Source organism: Amblyraja radiata, chromosome 10 (genome assembly GCF_010909765.2).
Source record: "Amblyraja radiata isolate CabotCenter1 chromosome 10, sAmbRad1.1.pri, whole genome shotgun sequence".
In the NCBI taxonomy this organism is placed as follows: domain Eukaryota; kingdom Metazoa; phylum Chordata; class Chondrichthyes; order Rajiformes; family Rajidae; genus Amblyraja; species Amblyraja radiata.
In genome coordinates this window covers 31084547-31104241 of record NC_045965.1, presented here as the reverse complement: position 1 = coordinate 31104241, position 19695 = coordinate 31084547, and the positions used below count along the sequence as shown (strand labels likewise).

Genomic DNA, 19695 nt, shown 5'->3' with positions numbered 1-19695 from the left:
TCATTAATCTTGATCTAGCAAACAAGTGATGTTGTTGTAAAAATAGTTCAATTTCTCCATTTCACAAAGTTGCATATTTTTAATTATATCTGGTATGATAATATAAACTGACATTTGTCAAAAAACTCCAATTGAAAATTTAGTTAAGTATTGAATTATCAAAATGTATAGATCAACAGCTTTGAGCGCCAACTTTTATACATTTTCAAATTCATAATATTTCTATAACCGAATTATACCATGCAAATAAGGAAACCCATCACATCAAATATCTTTTCTAAAAGATTTTTAACAAGCAAAAGAAAACATTGTTTCTTTCAATTGAATGAGAAAATAACATCATAATTGGAGATTAATAGATTCCCCCATCATTAAAAAGTTAAAAATATCATGAATGAGAAAAGATTTTTTTTTAAAGTAAAATGAGTGGCTGCATAATTGAAACTTGCATATTAACCTGAATGCTAATATCTCTACTTTCTATAAAAATATTGTCTGCATCGTTGGTTGCTCTTATCTTAAGAGCCCAGATGATTGTACTCAATTTATGGACAACATCATTTATATGTTGCTTGTTAAATTCAATCACATATGACAATGAAATGAGACAACCTGAGATTTTGCAGACATTCACTCTTCCCTCAAGATAAACAGATTTGTTGAAGGACAATTGCAACATTTTGGTTATGTTCTGTTTTCAAATGAACAACTTGGAGGTACCTTTTCAGTTCTGGTGCAGGGTATCTGTGCACACATGCATGTGGGGTATTATAATGCACATGCAGATTAAATTCAAATTCTCTTAAATGAAAAAAAGAACAAATGTCTCGTGAGTAATTTGCTCATGCCGATGTGCTTTTATCAATGTTACTTTTGAAATAAACATTAGGAGTGGTATTCAAAAGAAAATTACTTTTCCCTTCTGCTCCAACATTCTTTCCATATCTAGAATTTCTCAAAGAAAGGCAGTTAAAAACAGGGGTACTTTTTTACCCCTTTTATGGATGTATATAAAAGCATCTTACACTTCCACATTTTTAGTTATTTTTTTTATGGAACAGATAACATCATTTGCTGAACCCTCCACATCCAAATTCTTTTTCAATTATTGATAAGAAAATAGCTTTAAATTTCTCAGTTCATTTGCATTTGTTGATGCATTCGTTGATGCATTTTTGCTTTATACAAAAAAGGACATGTACAATTTTGAGGCAGTGTTAATGGTGGTGCAATTCCTAAAGACATGTATATGCTTTTGGTGCTCTGATACTTGACAAAAAAAATCTACTCCAAAAATGAACGATATATGTAATAAATATATAGAAACATTTGCACCGAATGACCTGCCATTTCACAGCCTCTGACTGGCTGAAAAATCACCACATAAACATCAATTTCATAAATTATTCATTTGTGAAGATAAAATATTAAACATTGTAATACTGGTTGATAAGTATCTTAGTAATAAGTTTGGCACAAGTGTCGCCATTGGTCCAGCAATTGGCAAAAAAAATTGGAAAAAATTGCCTGGCGTTCCTCACACAGGAAGCTGCAGTAAAGAATTTTAATCTTATTGGTTAAACATTTTTCTACAGAAAAATCAATTAAACCTCACGCTGGATTATCAGATCCACTGTATTCTGGAAACTCTTAAGAAGCGAAACTGCCTTGTCATGTTCCATGTGTATAAAATTATGCCCGTTGGCCTACAAAAAAACAAAAATACATGTATGTATAAACAATAACTGTGGAAATAAGCAATAATCTATTGATTAGGCACTTTAAAATGTTACTTTTACACCTTTAAACGGTTATCCTCACAATCTCTGGAACTCAACGGGTTTCTGAGTTAATATGGTCCTAATGGACCTCAAATTTGGCCGTTTATTGGCCCATGACTATAAACGTGGCCAGATGGGACTAGGGTAGATGAGGCATCTTAGTCAACATATGTAAGTCGGGTTGAAGGGCCTCTTTCTGTGCTGTACCGTTTTTGTGCTGTATGACTAAGTACCACTTGTAACACTGCTAAAGATTCTACACCTCCTCCCCCCACCCCTCCAACTGCAATTCTCTATTAACTTAATTTAATTTTGTAAAGTAGACGTGTCTCAAATATTGCATCTCAGTCCTTCAACACCTCTTTGTATTCTTATTTTCTCATTTAATTCTCTCCATTTCAATTTTATTTTGAGTCTGTTATACTTTCATTAAAATCTGTTATATTTTAATTATTATTTCACATCTATTGTATATTATGTGGCAGTGAGCTCAACATTCTGATTAAAGGCATTTCTCATTTTGTGATTTTGTAGTAATTATTCTTTTATTCATGGCAACTGGTTTTATTGCTATTACAGCTGAAAACATTCTAAGTTGCTAAATCTTCTCCATTCTAAGGAAAAGCCATTTCAAACTTACTCCAAATTTAGAATCCCTCAGTTTATTTTTTGTTGCAAGATGTAGATATTCGCTGGCTAAACCAACATTTATTGCCCTTCCCACACCTCCCCAGATGACTGCAAAGCCTTTTCAGAACCCAATTAAGCATCAGCCACAGTTGCAGGTCCAAAGTCAAAAACAGGCCAGATTGGTAAGAGTTGTGGCTTTAATAGGACATTAGTAAACAAGACAGATTTTTACGACAATCCAGTAGTTTCTTTGTCATTAGGTTTTATTGCAAATTTATTATAGCTAATTGTTGAAGTGGCAACTTACTCAATAAATAATAGATTGGTACACAAATAAATACTCTTGAATTACAATGCTAGCAAACCCAAGGCTCTGATGCCTTGATTATATTTATTTGTGTATTCTTTAGAAGTTTTATATCTTTGTTCAGTATGAACATCAAACTGAAGTTTAACATTACTTCTGAATTTTATATCCTAGTGCTAAAGGTAATTTTAAATACTAAAAGACTGTTTACTCCAAGTAATGGTCAGTGCATCACCTCATATTTATCCATAAAAAGTTAATTTGTAGTTGACCAGCAAGTCTACAAGTTATTGAAAGCCTGCCCATATGTTTCATGTTTAGCACCCCCAATCACATTTCTAAATTGATTGCCAGTCTAAAGAAGGGTCTCGACCCAAAACGTCACCCATTCCTTCTCTTCAGAGATGCTGCCTGTCCCGCTGGATTACTCCAGCAATTTGTGTTTATCTTCGGTGTAAACCAACATCTGCAGTTCCTTCCTACCCAAATTAATTTGGTTTAGTTTCATCTAATTTTGATAGCAAGATGTTCATATTTCTGTCATTCGGCTTCATTTGGCAGGAGAGTATCAGTAAATGTATCAAAATTTGTCATCCTTATCTCGTTTTACTCAATTTCTTCATTTTCATGTGGATACATAGAACTGCAGGTGCTGATTTACAAAAGAAGACACAAAGTGCTGGAATAACTCAGCAGGTCAGGCAGCATCTCTATTAATAGGGTACATTTCGGGATCGGGTCTGAAGATGGGTGCCGGACAGAAACGTCATTTGTCCATGTTCGCAGAGATACTGTCTGACCACTGAGTTACTCTAGCATTTGAGTCTTTTCCCTGTATTTCCACATCTTGGCACATGAATTAGGAAATCAGGTTTGCTGCTGGCGTGCCAAATTATGCCCTCCCTGTGGCGTACAGTGCAAGAGTGAAAATTTTCAAAACCAAAATGTTCGATGTCTATGTTCCGGGCCTGCTAAAGAATCCTGTGATGGGTAGAAGAAGGGATAACTACTTGTTTTTAAGTCTACTGCTTTATTTGTCAGGGATTTTTTTTTTGTGTTTGAAGTTTTTTAATCTTAATGTCTCAAGACATCCATAGTGTTTAAAGCATTTCACAGGTTTGATTACATTAGGGTTGTCAGGGCTTCGTCACCCAATAATTTTTATTTGGGGGTGGGGCTTGTTTCCCCTGCCCCAAAACAATTCCATTATGCAACGAAGATCCCCTCAACCTGCAGTTTAGTTTATTGTCACGTGTATAGTGAAAAGCTTTAATTGCGTGCTATCCAGTCAGCGGAAAGACGATACATGGTTACAATTGAGCCATTTACAGTGTATAGATACATGCTAGGGAATTAATGCAAGGTTGAGCAATCAAGAATTTTCCCAGAAGATTATACATTGGTGCTGAGAGGATTATCCAAAGCTAAATTGCTAAATGCAGCTTCTGTCATATCAAACTAAATTATGAATGAGTGGTTCCCATATTAGTACTAATGGAACACCACTTTCTACCTCCTTTCAACCTGAAACATTAGTCCTTTAAACCAACACTCGCCTTTCCATACTTTAATCAGTTCACCACCATTCAGCCAATTATTTTCTGACTTTGCCTTAATCACTGTCACCAGTCTGCCATGTCGGATTTAACTTTTAACTACTCTGCTAATTTTGGTGTTGAACTATTTGTTCATATATCTAAATTGCAGTTACAAAAATACAGATTAAAACTTGATTTGTAGCGGTTAATTTCCTTTTTTCTTTCAGATCTGGAATTGACTTCATCGTCACCTAATATTAAAAGTTAAAAGCTACATTTTTGTGTAGGACTATTATGTCAATTAAATTGATAGTTGGATATGTATAACAAATTGGTAATTCCCAAATCTTCAGCTCACCTTGAGGATCTTGTCTCCGGGCTGTAATAGGTTGGATGCTGGTCCATCAGGTTGCACTCTAGTAACAAAGATGCCCTGTTGAAGCAAGAGAGACAGTTATGGATTGACTTTATTATTGAAGAAAGTGACTTACAAAGCATAGTGGCATATTATGTTTTTATTTCATGAGATATTAGAAGTTCTATGTCACTTGGAGTGAGGCAGTTTTGCGACAGTGGAAATTGAAAAACTGGTTCAGTCGAGGCACTTGTGTGAGTTACGGTAACCTGTACTTGGTCTTGGAATTGTCCAAATTTGAATTTGTTCTACAAAATAGAATGTTGCTGTGTCCTGCTCTGGCAATTCTAAAGTTTAGAAAAACATGTTTATTGAACAATTGTAGAGAAATAAGAGAGCCGCAAATGGATAAAACTAACATCTGCACAATAAACAAAAAAAAAACCTTTTGTGTTTAGAAATTACATGGGTTAAATTTATTATTAATGAAATATGACTTTTCATAGAAATATGTTGACAATATTTACACAGGCTGATGGTGAGTTCTCTTTGTTTTTTGTTGCATCAAACTTTGGATCTGCTGATACAATGCTAGAGCAGTAAATTAAATGGCACTTATGGTTTCAAGATCCCAAAAGATTCAAGATCTGAATAGATCTTCATACATCAGTAATGAATCATGAACATTTCCTATGACAACTCCTTGTATTTATTGCCTTTCCTTGTGACATATCAAGTAATTAAAGAAGACTATTACAAGAAATTCAAAGAATAACAACCTGGTTGTATTTTCTATCGTCAAAAAAGCTGTTTTTTCCCTTGCTGGCCATTGCCTTGTGTTCATGTATCTATGTAGTAACTCGCAGTCAACAATTAGAAATGCAAAATGAGTCACAATACAAATCACTTGAGTTTCCTCCCCTTTAGACTTCCAGATATGTTGAATTAATTAACATTATTAATTAATTCCCTTACGAAGCCAATTATAAAAAAAGTTATAAAGAAAGTTAGCATAAAGCTACTTGAGTAATGTGAAAGCAGGAAACGTGGGCAAGAAACAGTGTGAAAGGAGATTCATTATCTTTGAGCAATAACCTAACTAACTGAGATATAACAGATAGATTCTGATGTGAAAAAGTAAGGAAATAAATATGGAACATTCTGAGCATTCACGAATTGTTCTGGGCAGTGGCAGAAAGAACATTATTTTGGTAGTAATGTGTACAAACATGTTCAGCATAAAATAATTATCAATAAACCATATGAATAGGAAAGGTTTACAAGAATATGGCCCAATGCATACCGGTGGGACTAGTGTAGACAGGCATCTTGGTCGGGGTGGGCAAGCTGGATCGAAGGGCCTGTTTCCAAGCTGTATGACCAAGTGCTTATAATGTTCAATCTAGTTGATAGTGTATTGCCAAACATTGATTAGGGTGTGCAACGTCAGAAGATAGCTGAATGGTTGTGCACTGACTAAAGAATGAAATAATTTATATTAATCTTGTACAATTCAAGGGTTTATCTACTTTTGAAGTGTAGATTTCAATCTTGGTCACCTTATCTCAACAAGCATCAGAAACAAATGGATGTCAGCTAAAAAGATGCCATATGATTCAGGGCTTTAAGAGCTACTTATAAACTAAGGCCCAATGACAAATATATTTTCAATGAACAAAAGCTGCTCCAGGAGAGATATAATTAAAATCTGTAAAATAATAAAACATTGTGGTTAAGGGAGAAGTGAACTATTGAAGTTGAGGGAACAAGTAAAGAATTCAAAAACATGAAGCAAGGTCCCAAATCCAGAGAAGATGGTTACATTGGATTAATTCCCATCTTTAAAATGGGTCAAGAAAACCATTCATAAATAAGTCATTTGTGGAGATAGTAAGTGTCGTTAAAATGAACTTTAACAAGTAGTGATGGTGTAAGCCATAGACATTAATCATACGTAGGATCGAGTTGGTTGAATGAACTAAATGAACACCTATTGCTGATGCATGGAAACAAATCTGCCATTTGATAGAATTCAGTGCTGTAGTAACTAAATACAAGTGTACCAGTCTGTAGTGGAGAGGCAGAGTGAAGTAAAATTGGATTTTCTTCAAAAGTTCTTGCTCTGCTGTGCTGCCAAAGATACTTAAATAATGTTAAAATAATTTCAAATATGCCACTTGTAAGAAAATTTCCCCCTGACACAATAGAAGTGGCTGAGCCTAGAAGTGTTTAACAAAACTTGGGCACTTTCAGTCACCACTTATTTTAATGACATTATTTTCTGCACTTACGCTATTGCCCTGACAATGATGTCCATGGGTTTTTGCAAGGTGATATTTTGCATTTAAAATCATTGAAAGTTATGAAATTAGAATTGTTTGTCCCATAAGTCCTTTAACAATAAATACTATGATAGCTTAACTCCTCCGTTGTCAGAGTGAGGCCCAGAGCAATATGAGCACCTCATATTTTGCATGGGTAGCTTACACCCCAGCAGTATGAACATTGACTTCTCTAACTTCAAATAGCCCTTGCTTTCCCTCTCTCTCTCCATCCCCTCACCCTTTCCAGTTCTCCCACGTCTTACTGACTCTGACTACATTCTATCTCTGTCCCACCCATTCCCCTGACATCAGTCTGTAGAAGGTTCTCGACCCGAAACGTCACCCATTCCTTCTCTCCTGAGATGCTGCCTGGCCTGCTGAGTTACTCCAGCATTTTGTGTCTTTATCCACCGTCATACCAAACACTGATGGTTGAGGGGAACTTAACAAAGAGTCTTAGAGTCATACAGCATGGAAATAGGCCCTTCGGCCCAAATTGCCCATGTTGACCAACATGCCCCATGTACCACCTGCCTGCTTTTGGACCATATCCCTCTAGAAATATCATATCCATGTACCTGTATCAATGTTTCTTAAACATTGCTATAGTACCTGCCTTACCTCCTCAGGCAACTTGTTCCATACTACCACCATCCTTTTGTGTAAAAAAAATGTTACACGTCAGGTTCCCATTAAATCTTTCCTCCCTTACCTTAAAACTATGAACTCTGGTTCTCAATTCCCCTATTCTGCGCAAAAGATTCTGTACATTTACCCGATATATTCCTCTCATAATTTTGTACACCTCTATAAGATCATCCCTCATCCTCCTGTGTTCTAAAATAATCTAATACCTTCTAATCCCAGCATAAAACTTGCACCATCTCCAAAGCCTACATTTCCTGACACATATTCAAAGCCCTGACCAATGAAGGCAAGCATACCATATCCATTCTGCTGTTCTCCCAAATGCTCATTCATTTATACATGTCTGATGATTTTATCCGAAGAAGGACCTGTACCTACGGAATAAAAGTAATACTAATGCGATAATCTAGCTTCAGGGCACAATTTGTGATCTATATTTGGTTGGCAAGATGCTAAAAAAATAAACTCGACTACAAACCCCAATTGAGGTTTTTTGATGTTCAAATTTTTGATAGAATAATTCAATCTGAATTAAGTAGAAAACATTATTCCCAATTTGTGGAGTAATAAAAAGCATGCTGTTTATTGTTAATGAAGTACCAGCTTTGTGACTTACACCATTTCCCTTTACCATCTGTAGCTGACTTCTGCTCATCCTTTGATAGCTGGCATCAACCTATGGAGGATAGGGCAGTGTTACTGTAGCCTATAAATTAACACGGAAATTGCAATTGCATTTTATTGTTTTGTTTCAGATTACCATATCAGATGGCTTGAATGGATTCCCTTGTCCACTTATTCCTCCACTTATACTGAAGCCAAGACCAGGGTTCTTCTCTATTCTGACGCAAAACTGAGTTTAAAAAGAAAACAAAAACATGATGGTTAGTGTAAGTACATCAATTAATACCATTTTGGTATAAATATTGTAATGCCAATATGCTGAAATTAATCATAAGGGAGTTTATCTGGTGATCATTTGTAAGGGATCAGTTGTTTGCAATAGAATCAAGCAATTCTGTTCATATTTAACCCTTCACTACTCCACTCTGAGGTCTCCACCTGCTTCATCCCAGTGCTGAAGAAAGATAAAGTAGCATGCTTTAATGACAACTGTCCTGTGGCTCTGATATTCACCATTATGAACTGCTTTGCGAGTGATGATAACGCATATTAACTCCAGCTTTCCAGCCACCTTTGATCCACTGCAGTTTGCTTAACATTGCAACAGGTCCACATCAGATATCATCTCCCTGGCTCTAAACTCTTCTCTGGAACGCATAGACAACAAGGACTCTTACGTTAGACTGCAGTTTATCAATTATATTGTTGCTTTCATGTCTGACGAATCATAGAATTTTTTGAGGATGTAACTAGTAGAGTGGATAAGGGAGAACCAGTGGATGTGTTATATCTGGACTTTCAGAAGGCTTTCGACAAGGTCCCACATAAGAGATTAGTATACAAACTTAAAGCACACGGTATTGGGGGTTCAGTATTGATGTGGATAGAGAACTGGCTAGCAAACAGGAAGCAAAGATTAGGAGTAAACGGGTCCTTTTCAGAATGGCAGGGAGTGACTAGTGGGGTACCGCAAGGCTCAGTGCTGGTAACCCAGCTATTTACAATATATATTAATGATTTGGACGAGGGAATTGAATGCAACATCTCCAGGTTTGCGGATGACACGAAGCTGGGGGGCAGTGTTAGCTGTGAGGAGGATGCTAGGAGGCTGCAAGGTGACTTGGATAGGCTGGGTGAGTGGGCAAATGCATGGCAGATGCAGTATAATGTGTATAAATGTGAGCTTATCCACTTTGGTGGCAAAAACAGGAAAGTAGACTATTATTTAAATGGTGGCCGATTAGGAAAAGGGGAGATGCAACGAGACCTGGGTGTCATGGTACACCAGTCATTGAAAGTAGGCATTGCAGGTGCAGCAGGCAGTGAAGAAAGCGAATGGTATGTTAGCATTCATAGCAAAAGGATTTGAGTATAGGAGCAGGGAGGTTCTACTGCAGTTGTACAGAGTATTAGTGAGACCGCACCTGGAGTATTGGGTACAGTTTTGGTCTCCAAATCTGAGGAAAGGTATTCTTGCTATTGAGGAAGTGCGGCGTATAGAGGGAGTACAGAGAAGGTTCACCAGACTGATTCCTGGGATGTCAGGACTTTCATATGAAGAAAGACTGGATAGACTCGGCTTGTACTCGCTAGAATTTAGAAGATTGAGGGGGGATCTTATGGAAACTTACAAAATTCTTAAGGGGTTGGACAGGCTAGATGCAGGAAGATTGTTCCCGATGTTGGGGAAGTCCAGGACAAGGGGTCACAGTTTAAGGATAAAGGGGAAATCCTTTAGGACCGAGATGAGAAAAACATTTTTCACACAGAGAGTGGTGAATCTCTGGAACTCTGCCACAGAAGGTAGTTGAGGCCAGTTCATTGGCTATATTTAAGAGGGAGTTAGATGTGGCCCTTGTGGCTAAAGGGATCAGGGGGTATGGAGAGAAGGCTGGTACAGGATACTGAGTTGGATGATCAGCCATGATCATATTGAATGGCGGTGCAGGCTCGAAGGGCCGAATGGCCTACTCCTGCACCTATTTTCTATGTTTATGAATTTTTATGCTTTCAACATTCAAACTCTGGGACCCATCAATCAGCTCCCCCCTTCTGCCACTGGATCCTTGACCTTCTGACCCACAGACATCAATCAGTGAGGATAGGTGACAATAGGAGAAGGCAGGCACGGGTTATTGATTGGGACGATCAGCCATAATCACAATGAATAGCGGTGCTGGTTCGAAGGGCGAATGACCTCCTCCTGCACTTATTTTCTATGTTTCTATGTTTCTAACTCCTCCACAATAATTCTCAACACCAGTACTCCTTAAAGATGCGTTCTCAATCCCTTAATATATTTGCTTTACACTCGTGACTGTACAGGCAAATTCCTTGCAGTTAATATTACCAATGATCTATCATAAACGTTGCAACTATGGCACATCAAGAAGGCACACCCACGCCTCTACTTCCTGAGGAGACCGGGGAAATTCAGCATGTCTCCAGTGACTCTTACAAATTACCACAGATGCAGCATAGAAAGTATACTGGGTGCATCATACCTTGGTTTAGGGACAGTACTGTCCAAAACTGCAAGAAATTACGGAGAGTTGCAGATGTCGTTGAATCCATCATGCGAACTAACTTTCCACTATTGACTTCCACTATTAATTGACTATCTTCACTTCACGATACCTCAGAAAAGCAGCCAACATATTAAAACCATGTGCGGACACGGCGCCGACAGACAAGAAGCCGAAGCCAAAGAACCGAATAGAAACGAGGCCGAAACGCCAATGAACCGAAAGAGTCCGAAGACGAAACGCCTACTAACCGAAAGGATGGGACGCCTAAATTCAAACTAACCAAAAGCGCGGAATGCCTAAACGCCAACGAACCGAAAGGCTGCGTCGCCTAAAAGCAAACTTACCGAATGGCCGCTCAGTCGATACGCCACCTACCCGAAAGGCGGCGGCGCCTACAGGCCAAAGGACCGACTGCCGCTCAACAGAAAAGTTCAATAACGGACTTAATAATAATAATGGATGGGATTTATATAGCGCCTTTCTAATACGCAAGGACTTGACATTGCCGGGGGGCGGGACTTGTCAGCGATTGGTCCAGACCCCCGCGTCCATCACATCACTGTGAAGGCATGAACATTTCCAAAACCTCCGAGCCGCAACCCGTGGAGGGTGACCATGGGAGAGTAGGGGCTGTCCCGAGGAATGCACACCTTTGGCCGCTTTCAACTTGGTGCTTGGGTTCAGATTGCCCAGTCACCTATGGCTTGTGTGGGAAAATGAATCGTTCTTACATTCGGGAACATGGTTAATTAACCGGTAGCATTATTTCCCTGTCCTAATGGCCTTTGTTTTAGCCGGTGATTACATCTATTCCATCCCTCCCTTGCAAAGATGTGAGATTTCAATTTGAGTACACTTGTTTGAAAAGATGCAAGAGGCATGTCCAGCTTCTCTCCTGGGCACGCAATACACGAAGCCGATGAAGTGGCACAACTGTCACACCAAAGATACACATAATACTGGAGTAACTCAGCTGAAGAGGCAGCATCTCTGGAGAGAAGGAATGGGTGGCGTTTCGGGTCGAGACCCTTCAGACGCACTCTGAAGAATGGTCTCGGCACGAAACGTCACCCATTCCTTCAGTCCAGAGATGCTGCCTGTTTTGTGCGTGGGAGCTTGGGTGCGTTCCCAAACACAGAGACGGTAATAAATAAACCGTCTGTCCCCGCGGCCGGGATGAATCACCCTGGTGTGGAAGTTGGGGTACGGTGGCGGTGCATCGCGGTCAATGACTGTGGGAAGCTCCCGTGGGTGGAGATGGAGGAGAGAGAGAAGGGAGAGAGGGTGGGGTGGGGGAGGGAGAAAGAAGGGGGAGAAAGAGGGAAGGGGGAGAGAGAGAGGAGGAGATAGAGAGGAGGCTAGGGAGAGAGAAGAGAGAGAGAGAAAGGGGGGACGGGAGCGTGGGGTTCATTTTCCCACACAAAGTGAATGGGCAATCTGAACCTAAGCACCAAGTTGAAAGTGGCTGAAGGTGTGCATTCCTCGGGACAGCCCCCACTCTCTCACGGCTACCCTCCGCGGGCTGCGGGTCAGGTGGAGCGGAGGTTTGGGACAATGTTCATGCCTTCACAGTGATGTGATGGACGCGGGGGTCTGGACCAATCGCTGACAAATCCCACCCCCCGGCAACGTCAAGTCTGTTATTGGACTTTTCTGTTGAGCGTCAGTCGGTTCGTTGGCCTGTAGGCGCCGCCGCCTTTCGGGTAGGTGGCGTTTCAACTGAGCGGCCATTCGGTAAATTTGCTTTTAAGCAACGCAGCCTTTCGGTTCGTTGGCGTTTAGGCGTCCTGCCCTTTTGATTGGTTTGCATTTAGGCGTCCCATCCTTTCGGTTAGTAGGCGTTGCGTCTTCGGACTCTTTCGGTTCATTCGCGTTTCGGCCTCGTTTCTATTCGGTTCTTTGGATTCGGCTTCTTTGCTTCGGCCTCTTGTCTGTCGGCGTCGCGTCCGGGTACCTAATCAAAGTACCACCCCAATCATTCCTTCTACCTGCTCCTGTCTAGCAGAATGTATGGAAGCTTGAAAGCGTGCACCACCAGAGTGAGGAACAGTTTCTTCCCCCCACCTGCATTCTGCACTCTGTATCTTTCCCTTTGCTCTATGTATTGTACTTGAGTTTGAACTGATTGTATAGTATACCTGATCCATTTGGATAGCATGCAAAACTAAGCTTTTCACTGTAGTTCGGTACATGTGAGAATAATAAACCTAAACCTCAATAAATTGTTACAGATTTTATTGAATATCCAAAGCAGCATCTCTGTACTTGATCAATAGTCAATTGTTTTATTGTCATATGTCCCAAAATAGAACAATGAAATTCTTATTTGCAGCAGCACAACAGATGTATGAACATAGTACTCTGTAAAATCCATAATAAACAGCAAAACCAAATTTAGTATATATATTTAAAAAAAATCAAAATAGACAAATAAATAGACAATATTGGTACAAAGTCATAAAATAATGTCCCCAAGTCTATAGTACAGAGCTTATTTGGAGGTTGTAGTATTTAAGAGCCTGATGATTATGGGGAAGAAGCTGCTCCTAAACCTGGATGTTATATCCAACATATTTTAATAATTTTTGCCATAATATCTGTGGGAACATCAACATCATTCCCTTGTGCATCTTGCTAAAACCAAACCCCTTCTGCCTCACTTAAATCCTGTTCCACACAATTATAGATTTTATTTAGGTTATTTGTACTTTGTGTACATATGTATACCTTGCGTTTTATCCAACAGCATTTCTCAGTTTTATATGAAATATTGTTCAGTTACTGTTTTTAAATTGATACCATAGGTGACTTTTGATCTAGCTCTGGACATTTAACTTGCAGGCAAGTTAGACACTAGCCAGCAATTAATAAAATAATATATATTACATGTTCACCTCCTGATAGTGGCGTTTTGCTTTAACGATAAAGTCAGAATACTAACCATCTGATATTAGGGCCAAAATAATGAATTTACCCACTGAATCTTCAGGAGTTTTATTTACAGACTTAATGTTTAGCTGATCTTTTCTTAATATGGACATGTATACAAGACAGCAATTTTACCTGCTCCTGGTAACTTTCTGTACTTTTTTGTGCTTTAACGCTCGTTAGACATCTGCTGGGTTGAGCTGCTCGAGCAGTGGGAAGGTTCTGCGTTGATGAAATGGCAATCTGCAAAGGCTTTTGATACTGCTGAAGCGTCACCTTCGACACAGCTCCTTCATATTGCTGTTCCCTGGATCGATGCTGTAGGCTTTGTGATGAAGACCCAAGTGCACTCTGCCCTTGATGAGGGTGGCTACCTGCCTGTGGGTAATTCAGCCCATTAGGCAAAGATTCAGGAAGCTGTAAAGGACAATCATAACTTACACAGACAGATAAAAGAAAAAAAAGGACACAGGAGACCTAAGTGACGACGACATCAAAACCTATAGGCAGTTTCTAAAGTGTGTATATATATATCCAAATGTTGAATATAGCACACTGCAAAATGGGAACTGTTTAGTGAATGTTGTCTTTATTTCCACACTTTCTAAAGAAACTATCAGTTTTATGGGAAATTGTTGTAACAATTCTAAGAGGATCATTTATTTGGAATAAAGGTGCATTTATTAGAAGCAACATGTCTTTAGAACATATGTAACTATGATCTTCATGCTGTTATTAATAGGATGAATGGTTACTTAATCAACTCAAGAAGCCGAAGATAATGATAATTTAAGGTTAAGATGAGGAATGATAGAGCAGGAAGCAAAAGTAGAATGTTCAATTAATTTAAAAACAAAAATAATAATGCCTATAAAAAGGGAATAGTCTGTGTGAGAAAGTGATTATAAGTGGAATACATTCAACAAAATCTACTGCAGGCAGCCCATTTACTCTCAGTACACAAGGCAAGGTTTGCATTTACTCTCAGTACACAAGGCAAGGTTTGTTAGGTACTTTGGTAAGGAATAAAGTAATCATTGTGGTGAGATGGGAATTATAGGAAAGTCAAAATATGACACAAATTCTGAACCATGAGGATTAAATATGGAATATCCTTAGAGTGATGGAGGCAACTGTTGCAACAGGGCTTGTAACTAGAATTGGACATGTTCATAAACTAGTGACAGCAATTACATTTATGTGACTCATAACAGTACCATTCACAGCACTACCACTGGTGATGGAAGATAAATAATTTCTGAGACTAAATATGTATTGTGAAAATTTACAAATATTCAGTCAAGAAATATTTAGATATATTTCAAGATCTATGTTTCTTGTTTCTGTTTGCCTTGGGTTGCATAGTTTACTATTAATTCTGAAGATTAGCTCCAGTCTCTCCCACAGTGGAGTCATACACTTGGAGGACTAGCTCTAAATCATAATTGTCTTGCTGACTGAAATAAGGGAGAGAATGGGCCTTACATCAGCAACAGTAAGACAAAGGTCCTGCACTAATCAGCCCCTTCTGTGCAACACTGACATCTGATAATAAAGGTTCACAGTGAGATCCTAGATAACGTATGTTTTATGCAATTCCAATGTTTTATCTGATTTATAATTTTGTTTTAAGGCTATGGCTATCTTGAGCATCTTCATTTATAAGATATAGGTTTCCCTATGCTTTATTGTTGTCGGTATTAGAAGTTTATAGATTGGTGCTATGCATATTTAGATGCTACTTAGCAAGAGCGCACTTGCTCTTGTATAGACACACACATACAAGCATGTCCAGATGTTAAAAAGGGTATATCCCAATAAAAATCAATAATCAATACACTCCCTCAGAACAAAGGTCACTCGAACCCCAGTAAAGCTTCAGATTGCAGCTTATGCTTGCGAGTGCACAAATTTGGAGGAATAGCTCTAAATCATCATTGTCTTGCTGACTGAAATATGGAAGCAAACGGTCACCATGTTGACACAGGTTTGCTGATGTACTGAAGGCCACATCGTGAACACAGGATGCAGTAGATGAGGCTAGGGGAGGTGCAGGTGAACCTCTGTCTCTCCAGGAAGGACGGCTGGTGACCCTAGAGGGAAGTGAGGGAGGAAATCTAGGCGACCCTAGATGGAGGCAGATGGAGGCGAGACAGGTGATACCCGTCCTGAGGTTGCAAGGGAAGGTATCTGGAGAGTGGGTGGTTTAGGTGGGAAGGGATGAGTAAATCATGGAGTTGCGGAGGGAGTGGTCTCTGCGGAAAGCAGAAAGGGGTGGAGATGGGAAGATGTGACTGGTGGTGGAATCAGCTGGGGCTGCCTCTTGCACCCATGCAGAAACTGCATCAGGGCTGCTTCTTGCAGCCATGCAGAACTTGTGTACTTCATTAACTTCACCACTAACTTTCATCCTGCCCTCATTCACCTGGGCCACCTTTTTCCCTTTGATCTCTGCCTCCATCACAGACAGACTATTGACTGACATTTACTATAAAACTGCCAACTCCCACAGTTATCTGGACTACACTGTCTCCTGCCCTGCCTCTTGCAAATATACTATTCCCTACTCTTAATTCCTCCATCTCCACCAGATTTGCTCCCAAGATGAGACTTTCCATTCTAAGACATCCAAGCTGTCCTCTTTCTTTAGTGAAAGTGGTTTCCTCCCCTTCTATCATAGTTGGATCCCTCACCTTGTTTCCTCTGTTTCACATAGTTCTGCTCTTGCCTCCCCCCCCCTCCTTCACTAGGACACAACAAGGACATAGTTCCCTGATCCTAACCTTTCATCCCACGCCTCCACATCTACAAGATACATTTAATTGTCACATGTGCCAGATGGCACAGTGAAATGAAATTCCCATACAGCCATACAATAAAAATAAGGGACACAACACACTATAGAATTTGACATAAAACATCCCCACACAGCAGAATCAAAGTTTCCCACTGTGTGGGAAGGCACCAAAGTCAATCTAACACATCATCCTCCAACTTTTCCGTCACTTCCAACGTGATCCCATCACCATCCCTTTCCACTTTTGACAGAAACCGCTCCCTGCTCAACTCTTGTTCACTCATCCCTTCCCATCTAAACCGCCCCTTCCCCAGGTACTTTCCCCTGCAACTGCTGGAGATGTAACTTCTATCCCTATACCTCCACGCTCGCCTCCATCCAGGGATCCCAGTAGAACTTCCAGGTGAGAGAGATTCACGTGCACCTCCTCTAACCTTATCTACTGCATCTGGTATTCCCGATATGGCCTCCTATACATCGGCGAGACCAAGCATAGACATAGACCAAGCATTTCACTGAACAATTGCACTCGTCCGCCAAGGCCTACTGGATCTCCTGGTTGGGAACCATTATAACTCCCCTTCCCGTTCCCATGCTGACCTTTCGCTCCTGAGCCTCCTCCATTGTCAGAGTGAGGCCACACGCAAACTGGGGGAATAGCACCCCATATTCTGCTTGGTTATCTTACAATCCAACGATATGAATATTGAATTCTCCAATTTTAAGTAACCACCAACTAATCCCACTCTCCCCCCCCCCCCCCCCCCCCCCCCCTCTACCCCTTTCTCCCCTACACCCTCCCTTTTTACTCCCTCCCTCCGCTCCCCTGTGCCCCACCTTAAGAAATATTAAAGAAATCCGATGACTACCTGTGCCGGGAATGCAAAGACAGAAGTCTGTTAAAGGGTATAGAGGGAGGATGGGAATGGTGAGGGGAGCAGGAAATATGAACATGAAGATTCCACCATACAAAAACAAGGTTCCTTTCATGTAAACTTTGAAATTATTTTCATTGTTTTGAAGAATACAGTAAAAAGATGTAACTAATTTCCACTTCTTTTCTGTCTCCAAAATAAAATGTATATTTTCAATCAGTTTTGAATAAGTCTCATTCTATAACTGAATGTTATTAAATATAGGGAAACTCGTCCCATTAGCAAGTGGGTCAAGGACCACAGACACAGATTTATAATTTTTGAAAAAAGACACTTGTGGGACAACAGAAAATGCTTTTTAATGCAAAAACCGTTAAGATATGGAAGACTGTTCATAAGCTCAGTAGTAACTGAATCTAATCAAGGTTTTTGAGTGAGAATTATACATAGACAGGTGAAGAAAAGAGCAATGAGCAGAGCTATAAAGAAACAGGGGAATACGACTGATAGATTGCCATACTAGCAACCAGCATAGATTCAAGCAAAATGGCCTCCCTTGGCACATTAATCCTTTGATATAAATGACCGTTTTTCCAAGTCTGAATAGTAAATTAATTTTCAATAAACTAACCCTTTAATTTGGTAGAACTTTCACAATGTAACTATCTAGTTTGATTTAAGAGCACACAGTTAACATAAATATCTTCATAATGCCAACAATGAATGAGAAGGTATTTCATTAACGGATGCTAATCGGTGACATTTCAGGTCGGGACACTTCTTCAGACTGATCGAAGAACATGTTTAGGTAATGCTTTGAGTTGGGACCCTTCCTCAGACTTCATGATCAATCTCGACCTGAAACGGCACCTGTCTAAGTTCTCCGGGAATGCTGCCTGACCGGCTGAGTTATTCCAGCCCATTGTGTCTTTTTTTAAAGATATTTTATGACTGGATAACTATCAGGTGCAGAAAAATAGAAGGCAAAATAGAGAAGAATAGGTACAAATTGGACAAAAAGAAAGATAATCACAGAAGTGGTTAAACAGAGGGAAATATGGACATAATACAGAGAAGAGAAATCAAAGATACTAAAGACACAATCAGAATCCAAATACATATGCAGAAACAGTATACATTGAGTATACAGGGCTAAATCTTAACCTGAAAGCAAAATGAATTGGTGTGGCATCAGAAGTTAAAATGCAAAGTAGGAACCAAACTTGCCTCAGGCATAACCAATTTTAATGGCGATGGAATGAGAAGTCATGGCAAGTAGATTTAAATATTATAGAGAGGCTGCCTGACATCATATTTAGTTATTTCACCTTTAATCAGAAAGAACCTCACAGTCCTTGGAAAGCTCAGCAACTGAAAGCAGGCAATGGTGGTGATATAGTACACAGTGAGTAACATTGACAAGCATGAAGTGTTGTACTTTGGTATGTCAATCCAGGGCAGGACTTGCATAGTAGGTGGTAGAGCCCTGGAGAATGTTGCACTATCAGAGAGATCAGGGATTACAGGCGCATGGTTCCCTAAAAATGGCCAGTCGAGTGGACAGTGCACGGTTTTCGCATGCCTACCTTCTTTGGGAAAGGTATTGAGTACAAATATTGGAACATCATGATGCAGCTGAATAAGTCGATGGTGAAACCATGCTTGGAGTACTATGTAGAGCACTGCTCACCCAGCTATGGGAGGGATGTCATTAAGATAAATAAGGTGCAAAAGAGATTCAACAGGATGTTACCTGGGTCTACGGGCTTGAATTATCGGAAGAGGCTGGATATGCTGGGACTTTGTTCTTGTTGAGGGTGATCTAATTGAGGTGTACAAGATCATGAGGGCCATGGATTAATTGAATGCTCAGTCTTTTTCCCCAGGGTAGATGATTCTAAAATTAGAGGCTTAAGGTGAGAGGATAGAAATTTAAGAGGGACCTTGTGTGAAACTTTTTCACTTTCAAGGAAGACCGTATCTGGAATGAGCTGCCACGGGAAGCTGTAGAAATGGATACAATTATGATTTTTCAATTATATTTGGACAGATATATGGATAAGAAGGGCTTAGCAGGTTATGTACTAAATGCAGGTAAATGGGACTAGTCCAGAATAAAAACGTTATCGGTGCGGACCAGATGAGCTGAAGGGCCTGATTTTATGCTGTATAGCTCTATGACTTCAAGAAGGATTACAGTCAGAGCTAAGTGCCTTTAGACCATCACCTGCAGACCAGAAGAAGCAAACATGTTTGAAAATGCAGTTAAACAAGTAGTTGAAAAAACTGCTGTAGGAAGTCTATGGGTCGAGAAACGCCTGTGGCGGCAAAGGGGCAGTTAACTTTTGGAGTAAGACCGT

General features: G+C 39.8%; 1 protein-coding gene across 9 annotated transcripts in view; it reads right to left on the bottom strand.

Moving 5' to 3' along the window:
* Nucleotides 1-1043: 1043 nt before the first annotated feature.
* The window catches only part of lrrc7 (leucine rich repeat containing 7), a 360661-nt gene continuing 342009 nt past the window's right edge, over nt 1044-19695 (bottom strand). For 6 of the 9 annotated variants that reach the window (XM_033028474.1, XM_033028476.1, XM_033028479.1 and 3 more), the window contains exons 23-27: nt 13799-14080; nt 8344-8436; nt 8200-8259; nt 4615-4689; nt 1044-1706 (exon numbers count right to left, since the gene is read on the bottom strand). In XM_033028474.1, coding sequence (XP_032884365.1) covers nt 1605-1706; nt 4615-4689; nt 8200-8259; nt 8344-8436; nt 13799-14080 — 612 coding nt within the window. In that variant the 3' untranslated portion in view covers nt 1044-1604. The remainder of the gene's footprint in view (nt 1707-4614; nt 4690-8199; nt 8260-8343; nt 8437-13798; nt 14081-19695) is intronic. The other 3 variants (XM_033028480.1, XM_033028481.1, XM_033028483.1) reach the window with 1 other exon arrangement.